General features: G+C 33.8%; 1 protein-coding gene across 1 annotated transcript; it reads right to left on the minus strand.

Moving 5' to 3' along the window:
* Positions 1 to 7,479: 7,479 nt before the first annotated feature.
* Positions 7,480 to 9,237, minus strand: LOC111895173 (flotillin-like protein 3). Its single transcript, XM_023891273.3, has 3 exons — positions 8,586 to 9,237; positions 8,146 to 8,514; positions 7,480 to 8,067 (listed from the first exon to the last, which is right to left on the minus strand). The coding sequence occupies exons 1-3, from the start codon at positions 9,141 to 9,143 to the stop codon at positions 7,570 to 7,572; spliced, it is 1,425 nt and encodes a 474-aa protein (XP_023747041.1). The 5' UTR covers positions 9,144 to 9,237; the 3' UTR covers positions 7,480 to 7,569.
* Positions 9,238 to 9,437: the final 200 nt, after the last annotated feature.

Below are 9,437 nucleotides of genomic sequence, written 5' to 3' on the forward strand. Positions count from 1 at the left end.
TTAATATTTGGGTCCCAACACATAACCATAAGTCATTGGAGTAAAAGACTACTTTACCCCATCTTAGCTTGATTCAAGCCCAAGTCCCAATCCAAAGGCCCAAAAGTTAAACTAGGAATTAAAGCCGAACATATAGCCCAATTTTCCAAATTGGGCCCAAACCTCTACATGGACTTACCCTAAGGCTCAACTATTTATTCCAGTCCAAACATTTGGCATTCCAATGGTCCAACACCTCATAATCATCAAGGCTCAGTTATGGCCCATCTATGGCCTAATTTTCCAAATAGGGTCCAAACCCCTCACACGAGCCTTACCCTAAAGCCAATTGAAATATTCTAGTCCATATGATTGTTCTTGGACAGCCTATCGATAGCCTAATCACCAAAGCCCAATATATATGCCCAACTCAAAGCCCAAGCAAAATTAGGGTTTCTCACATGAAATAACGATTAGAGTTAAATATTCTTACTTGACCCATTAAGGACTTAATCCATTAAGTCCATCACTTCATTAGTTCATTCAAAGAATGTAGTTATACATAAATCAAAATTCCAGTCTAACAGTCCAAACGCGGGTCCCGACTAATCCAAAACACACATTTCCAAATATTAGGGTTTTATAAACCCTAACTAGGCTTTCCAACCCATTGTGTGTCAATTAGTCAAATGGTAAGGTTTTTAGGTTTATTAACTGTTAATTAATTCGGGCACCACCCACTACCAACTTCGGTAGTGGTGGTCAATGGCGGCTCACGCTGGCGGCCACCTCCTCACGGTGGTGGTGACGGATTTCCTTAATCATTCCGATCAAAATACAATATTACAACATAATATCAAAAATAAACACATACACACACAAAGATACACACACAACCACCCTTGTGGTGGTCGACGGTGGTATAAGGTGGCAGCCACCACCTCACGGTGGTGGTGGTGGTGGCATTTTCGTGAATTCCGGCCAAATAAAGCACACACACACGCTCCTTGATTGCAACATAAATCCAGCCACCCACCTGGTAGCCTACAACGGTGGCATTGGCATTAGATGGTGGCTGCAGTGGTGGTTTGCGATGACAGCCACCACCTTACTATTGGATTAGTGTCTAAGTCCATAACTATTTTCGTATGTACTTGACCCGATGGTGCATGGTCCTTTTGGGTTGCCTTCACCAAAGCAATTTGATAGGATGAATTATGGAGAGAAAGGATTAAATATGATTTATTAATATATTATGAGAATAATATATTAAAGGAGAAATCATATTGTTTAATTAATATTAGTCAATAATTAATTGGTAATTAGTTTTGTGACTAAAAGAGATTAATTAAACTTAAGGGACTGGAATTGTAATTATAAGATAATTGCAATTTGGGCTATGGATTGCCATATATTAAGGAGTGGACGAATTCTATGGGGAAACCCATGAGGAAATCGTCCAAGCCCTTAAGGAAAGGAATCCATGGGTTGCTTAGGGCTTAAACATCCAAATTAGGGTTTCCTTGTTAGATAACCCTAATAGCCTCACTATATATATAGACCCCTTAAGGAACAAAAACGTGGCTAACCTTCCTTCTAGGGTTTCCACACGTTTTGGGCAGCCTCCTTCTCTTCTCTTCTTCATCCTCTTGCTTTTGGTGTTTGTGAACCATTAGAGGAGTGACATTTGTGACTCTAAGCTTTCTAAAGTCAATACAAGGAGGAATTGAATTGTTATTGCTACATAACAATCAAGGTAACATCTTAAACCTATTCTCATGCTAATATGATTACTTGAATGCTAGAATTAGGGTTTATAGTCTTGGATAACTTGCATGTACAATAGAGAAACCTAGATCCAAGCATTAGGGTTTGTATGAGCACATAAAAAATTTGTTATACAAAATGACGAACAGACAGAGATTTCTTATACCTGGGCTAGGATTAAATGTAAGACATTTTTGGGCTTATTCGATTTTAATAGAAAGAAAAACAAAGGGGGAGGTAGCGAGCATGAGAGAGGACCAAGGTTTTGCGGTCAATGGCAAAGCATTCATGATAGACGAATGCTAGATCAATGCGCCTCTTCCAGTTTATATGAAATGTTTTATAACGTGTACATCGTATTAGACCGATTCAATTGGATATGAAGAACACTTGGTCAAACTTTGACCCATTCAAAATCTTATCATCATCTTATTTGACTTTTTTATTATTATTGACAGATTCAGTATTTAGCGATTCAATTGGATATGAGGAACACTTGGTCAAAGTTTGATCCATTCAAAATCTTATCATCGTCATCATCTTATTTGATTTTTTCATAAATGTTGACCGATAAGATTTAGTATTTACTGATTCAATTGGATAGGAGGAACACTTGGTCAGACTTTGACCCATTCAAAATCTTATCATCATCATCTTATTTGACTTTTTCATAAATGTTGACCGGATAAGATTTAGTATTTACCGATTCAATTGGATATGAGGAACACTTGGTCAAACTTTGACTCATTCAAAATCTTATCATCATCATCTTATTTGACTTTTTTCATATTTAACCCAATCAATTTGAAGATAAGCTTAGAAGACCTATTCAAAATCTATCTTTGACCGGATAAGATTTACTATTCTCCGATGCATAAAATTATTGTATATGATGCTTAAAAGCTTGTACCTCTTAAAATTCAGCAAAATCTTGTAAAATGCTTTTTAAGGTATATATATATATATATATATATATATATATATATATATATATATATATATATATAGTGTTGTAAAACTCGCCGAGTTGGCCGAGTACTCGTCCGAGTACTCGCTACTCGGCCCCTTACCGAGGCGAGTTACAAAATACGAGTACTCCCCGATCGGCGCTTTGTTGAAGCGAACACTGTTGAAAAACTCGGCCAACTCGATGATTATTATGTATAGTATACTTAATGATTTATTATTTAACACACACATATGTGATTATTACTACGTATATATCTTAAATTTTCAATAATTATTCACGAAGAGGGACCATTGTGTGTTTTTTTAGTTTTTATGTATTCACATGTATCTAATTTTGTTATATATTTCATTCAACTTATGGTTTTAACTTATGATTTTGACATATATAATTTCCCTGAAAATATTTCTATATGAATTACCGAATCCGAGTACTCCCTGAGTACTCGCTACTCGGTAGTTGGCCGAGTAGGTACCGAGTAGCGAGTTCTACAACCATGTATATATATATATATATATATATATATATATATATATATATATATATATATATATATATATAGGGTAAATTACACCAATCGTCCCTCGTACATATGTCAGAAAGCGTGTTTAGTCCCTATTTTCAAAAATTAACTCGGGTCGTCCCTCGTTTGGTTTAAACTTGCATGTTTCATCCCTCTTTAGTTTAAATCTTCACAATTCATCCTTTGCTTAACATAAAATGACTATATTGCCCTTACTCTTTTATTTTTTTATATAAAAAAAACAGAAAATAAATTTTAATCCTTTATTTTTACAGTTATTAATAATTTATAAACAATTAAACCTATCACCCCACCCCCGATTTACCTAGAAATACATTAATTCTCCATTCACACTCTTCATATCGCCCTCACCTCCCCTTAAACTCAAAATTCGGCGACCGGAGATACAACCACCGCCAGAACCTGGTTGACAATCGCCACTAACCACCTCCTCACTTACCTTCCTCGATTCATGTCGGAAATGTGGACTCAACCACCAACAGACTCAACTACCCAATTTCTTGAAATCGACCATCGTTATTTTCAGATCTACAACTATCTCATCGGGAAAAGAATAAGAGCAGTCCTCTTTGCAGCTCAGACATTAACTAAAGGAGACATCGCGACCATTGTCGACTGCCCCTGATCGATCCACCAAATCATATGGCGACCATGAACATCAACGATTTCTGGGACCCGACTTGCGGCGGCCATACCCTAGATCTTGTTATTGCCTTGGGTTTTTCCGACCAAACCCCCATCTCCTTCTCCTTCATTTTCTCCCCATGATTGCACATCATATATGACTGTTCAGAAGAAATCGAACTAATATCTGATAAATCATAAAAAATCAAATTTGCATCAGAAGTTTTTTTTTTCATATGGGGGTTTCTTCTTCAAATTCATACGAAGATATAAACCAGATTTGTAGTTTTTGTCTATGTATGTATGAGTATTCGTTTATGTAAGTATTGATTTATGAATTTGATGTCGTGAATGAGTTTATGGATTTGATTTTTTAAGTAGCTTTGATGTCTTGAACGGATTTTTGGGTTAGCATTTTTTTGGATTAGAACATGGATTACATGTGTTTTCTCGAGTAACAGAGGTAGCGGTGGCGCTCACCGGAGGTTAGTGGTGGTGGTGACCAGAAGTGGTGATGGTAGTCGGAAGTAATTTTCTAATGGCTGAATACAAATGGCCCACATATTTAATAAATAATAATTTTAATGGCTTAGTAATTAATAATTAATATATAAATCAAAAATAAGTAAATAAGGGCAAAAATGTCATTTTATGTCCAGAGGGATGAAATGTGCAAGTTTTAAACAAACGAGGGACGGTCCAAGTTAATTTTTGAAAATAGGGACTAAACACGCTTTCTGGCATATGCACCAGGGACGAATGGTGTAATTTACCCATATATATATATATATATATATATATATATATATATATATATATATATATATATATATATATATATATATATATATATATCAGGGCCGGCTCGGAGATTTTAAGGGCCCTGTGCTAAAAAGAAAAATGAGGTCCTAAATACAATTTTTAATATATAAGGTAAAGAAACTTAAAACGGTGAATTGTGGTTACGGAAGTAAACAAATTAATTAAAAAGAACATACGGAATTTTATAAAAAGTTCAAGGGTTAATTATGTAACTTTTAAAAACTAATTTGTTAACATATTATATTTAAGTATTTAAGGTTGATTATGAAATATATAGCATAAAGTAAGAACCAAAACTTTAAATTAAATTTAAAATATCAAAATGTTGTGCATATGAATCGAACAAACTAAGGCTAGGTTGAAAAGGAGAGATGCGTTTTTGCCAATTGAGCTAGATATGACTTTATGAAAAAATTCAATTAAATTTATATATATATTTAATTATTAAATATATAATTTAATTAAAACTTGAGCTTTATTTTTTTCGGGGCCCTATGCGGCTGCACCTCTTGTCCTCCCTCAAAACCGGGCCTGATATATATATATATATATATATATATATATATATATATATATATATATATATATATATATATATATATATATATATATATATATATATATATATATATATATATATATATATATATATATATATATATATATATATATATATAACATGAAATCAAATTATTTAAAAGTCTAGATTTAGTATGTATAGTGTAAAGCTCGGAGTATATTCGATTAAAAAAAATAATAAAAGACAATTAAAACGATACAATATATGTCTAAATTTATGTACATATAGTATAAGATTTCTATAAATTATGTTATATATTTATATATTTATGTTTCTTTATATAGATGAATTAACATAAATAAATTATTTATGCCAAGAATCTAAAGGATCATATTAACTAAGTTGGTTCTTGCTTTCTATATATGAAAATGAAAATCTCAATCTCAAAATATATATATATATATATATATATATATATATATATATATATATATATATATATATATATATATATATATATATATATTCATGATTTTAACCCTATTAACAAAAAGTCATAATTGATACTCTATTTACAACAAATTCGAGAAGACTATACTACAGAGCAATCACTATATAGAAGGTGAGACACGTGTCTTGAAGATAGCAAGGTCGACGATGAATCATTGCATTGAAGAGATATCCGACTAAAATCAGAGAAGCCGAATAAAAACGGTTTAGCCGATGTTGATGATGGATTGGGCGATGCTTGATACTTAACATTGTTTCCAAGCCACAACTCAAATTAATATATATAACAATTAAGTCAATAATACCGATAAACGTTTGCAAAATAGGTTTTATACTCAATTGACACAATAGTTTACCAATTTTGTGGGATTAATAGTAATTAAAAAAAATTAAGGAAGGTTTTTTCATTAATAAGAATTTTCTAGAGATTTTCCAATTCATTTTGTTTACAATTAAGAGATTTCAAAACTTAATACATTTTGTTTCATCATTGTTTAATACAATAATGCTACACATAAGAGAAACTTGCAAAATTAGTACTTGGTTATTTAATAATTTCTTTATGATATATTTTTGATGAGTTCTGATTTAGGGATAGAATCTCAAATTAATAAATCTTTAAAACTATAAGATAATTTGTAGACCCCATATAAAATATGAATTAATTAAAACTTTCTTATATACTATATACTACATAAGAAATTATTAGTTTATATTTTAAATGAGGTTCATAAATTATCTTATAATTTTAACAAATTTAGCAATGTATCCCCAAACTCGGACCAACCAAAAATACTATTTTAAAGAATTTATTAAATATTCGAGTATTAATTTTTGCCATATGTTTTTTTTTATTACAATTATGTCAGCATCATAGATTTTTGTCATGGAGAAATACCATAAACCTCTAAAGTATGTTGGATAAGTTTATGAGATAGGTTATAACATAGATTTCATGAAGGTTTAATACAATAAAACTATTTACCTTACGCCTTTAAGATATATTGGATATGTTTTGCGAGGTATAATATATCATAAGGCAAACTAATAACAAAACATAAACATTTATGTTGGCGTCGAAAGAAATTAAATGTTTATGTTAGAGTTGTTAATTTGCCTTATGCTATATCTTATCTCACAAGATACATACATACATACATACATAGTTTCGGAGGCCTATGATATATACTTTTATGTTGGTGTTGATAATTTGCTTTATAATATAATTTACATCACAAAACACGATCCAACATACCTTTATGTTAATGCACTTCTATGATAATGATATAGTCAACCTCACACAACACACTCAACAAAACATATACAAAATATACTTTGGAGGCCTATGCTATAATGTTAAAATAATTTTAAGAAATACTTATGGCAAAAATTAATACTCTATCTCCGAATCAAGACCCGTCAAAAATATTATCTCCAAAAATTTGTTAAATAATCTAGTATTAACTTATCGAGTTCCTATTTCATATAATATTATTGTTTTAAAAAATGATGAAATAAAATGTATTAATTATAATTATAAATAAAATATAAAAGATGATTTTTTTCATTAATCAAAGTTTAAAGATTCTTTCAGAAGATTTTCAAAAAATACTAACCTTTGGAATCCCATTATTTAAATAGGATAACCTTCAATTCAGTAGAAAGATATCGAAACTCAAAAATATTTTTTCCCATTGAAGATAATCTTCAATTCAAATAAAAAGATATCAAAACAAAATACAAGCATTAAGAAAAGATATACTCATATATAAACCTAAAATATTTCAAAATATTTATCTGCTTAATTAATAAGCTCCACGTAATACAAAATCACGGTCACGATTCTGTAATCTTCCCCATCCACGATGGTGGGACCATCCCCGTTTGCTCATGAACCGTGTTAAACAACGGCGGCAACATTTTGTAAACGCCGGCGACTTCCTTCATTGCACCACCATCACCACCTTCTCCACCACCATTTGCGCCGGTCCATATGCTAATCTTCGGCTGCAAACCCTTAACTGCCTCACCATTAATCTTGGCGATTTCTTGATACATTCCTCCATTGATCATCAAATAGTCTCTTAAAGCACCATAGTTGCCTCCCATGGCACCCAAAAGGGTGCGTATGTAAGTACCTTGAGCTTGAGCAAGAGCTACAAGTCCCTCTGCCTCCTTCTGTTTTGCATATAATTCGCCGTCGGCGACTTGTTGGCGGGAGTAGAGTGTCGCCTCCGCCATCGCCTTCTGAGCCTCCGCTTCCTTCTCTTTCTCGTACAGAATTGCTTCTGCAGACTTCTGCTTCCTATAAAGTTCCCAATTCGCCTCTTGTACCTTTATTCACACATCGATTGTTCAAATACAAGTTTAAATTCATGTTTAATAGAGGATTGATTCGATAGAAGTTATTACCTTCGTTTCATACTCAACGCTAGCTTTACTCAAGAAGTCAGCCTTGAGTTTCTCCGTCTGAGTCATCGCGTTCATGATCTCCACCTCCTTCTGCAGCTCCGCCTCCCGGAGCGCCACCGCCTTTCTCGACTCCACCTCTGCAACCTGTGAATCCTGGGCCCACTTTGCCTTCTTCATTGCCAGCTCTGCATTTGCTTCAGCCACTTCAGCCTCTCTCTGGTTCTCAAACACCTTCACCTCCGTTTTCACCTTTATCTCCTCCTTCTTCCCCTGTCCTTCCCTCTGCGTCGCTATGATCTTCGTCTCTGCGTCTATCTTCGCTGCATTCTGAAGCGTTTGGCCTTGGCGAAGCTTAGATCCAATTTCACCCTAAAACAACAATCAATCGTGAATCGTATACTGAGTATCCATCATTCAAAACTTAAGAAACATAAAATTACCTTCATCCTTGCTTCAGAAACATCGATCTTAGCTTGATTTGCAGCCTCCTGTTGAATTTTTTGCCCTAGGTACGAAAAATACTCCTGTCCCGGTTCGTCGACCATCTGTTTCACATTGGCATTGTAGATCAACAATCCGAACTGATTAAGTTCCAACTGAACCTTATCGAACACTTCCTTCTTAAAATCCTTCGTCCCTTTGAAAATTTCTTCCATGGTCATGGACGCAGCAAGGACGCGCGTCTCCCCTTCGATGACCCCCTTCACGAGCTCTTTCACATGGTCTGATTGCTGATCGTGAGGAGCGATAAGCTTGGCGTATTTGTGGAGACTATCGTCATCGTCGATACGAGGACCGATGGTGAATACGGCGGGGAGTTTGAAGGGGAGTTTCTCAGCGCTCATGGCCTGAACATCGAAAGTGTAGTTGACCGGAGAGATGTCGAATCGGGAGCAGGACTGGCCAGGAAGTACCCATACTTTCTTCGCGATTTTGATGTCGTCGATCCCGAATCCGGTGATCACCAGATACTCTGACGCACTTGCTACCCTATACATGGCCGGAGATATTGAAAACGGCGCCGGAGGTTTATCTGTCTAAGTCTAAATGATGAAGATTGGATATAAGCTTTTAGGTGGTTGTTTTGCATGCGAATAATGCCTTGTGATTTTGTGAATATATAGAAGTACAGCTAGCCAATAGCCAATAGCCAATGTAAATTTCCTGGTGATTTCCCATTGATATAAATGGTTACATGTAAATTACAAGCATAAAAATATAATCTACTATTTTTATAAAAGTTATAAAATTTTGGTTCCACTTTAACTTTTATTTAATAAGTCTTAAATATT

Source organism: Lactuca sativa, chromosome 6 (assembly GCF_002870075.4).
Source record: "Lactuca sativa cultivar Salinas chromosome 6, Lsat_Salinas_v11, whole genome shotgun sequence".
Taxonomy (NCBI): Eukaryota; Viridiplantae; Streptophyta; class Magnoliopsida; order Asterales; family Asteraceae; genus Lactuca; species Lactuca sativa.

Bases quoted from the DNA above. Each gene is read 5' to 3' on its own strand.
- LOC111895173 (XM_023891273.3), bottom strand. From the start codon at position 9,143: ATGTATAGGGTAGCAAGTGCGTCAGAGTATCTGGTGATCACCGGATTC. The intron at 8,515-8,585 runs GTAATTTTATGT...TTGTTGTTTTAG, and splicing joins TTTCTGAAGCAAGGATGAAG to GGTGAAATTGGATCTAAGCT. The intron at 8,068-8,145 runs GTAATAACTTCT...GTGTGAATAAAG, and splicing joins GCGTTGAGTATGAAACGAAG to GTACAAGAGGCGAATTGGGA.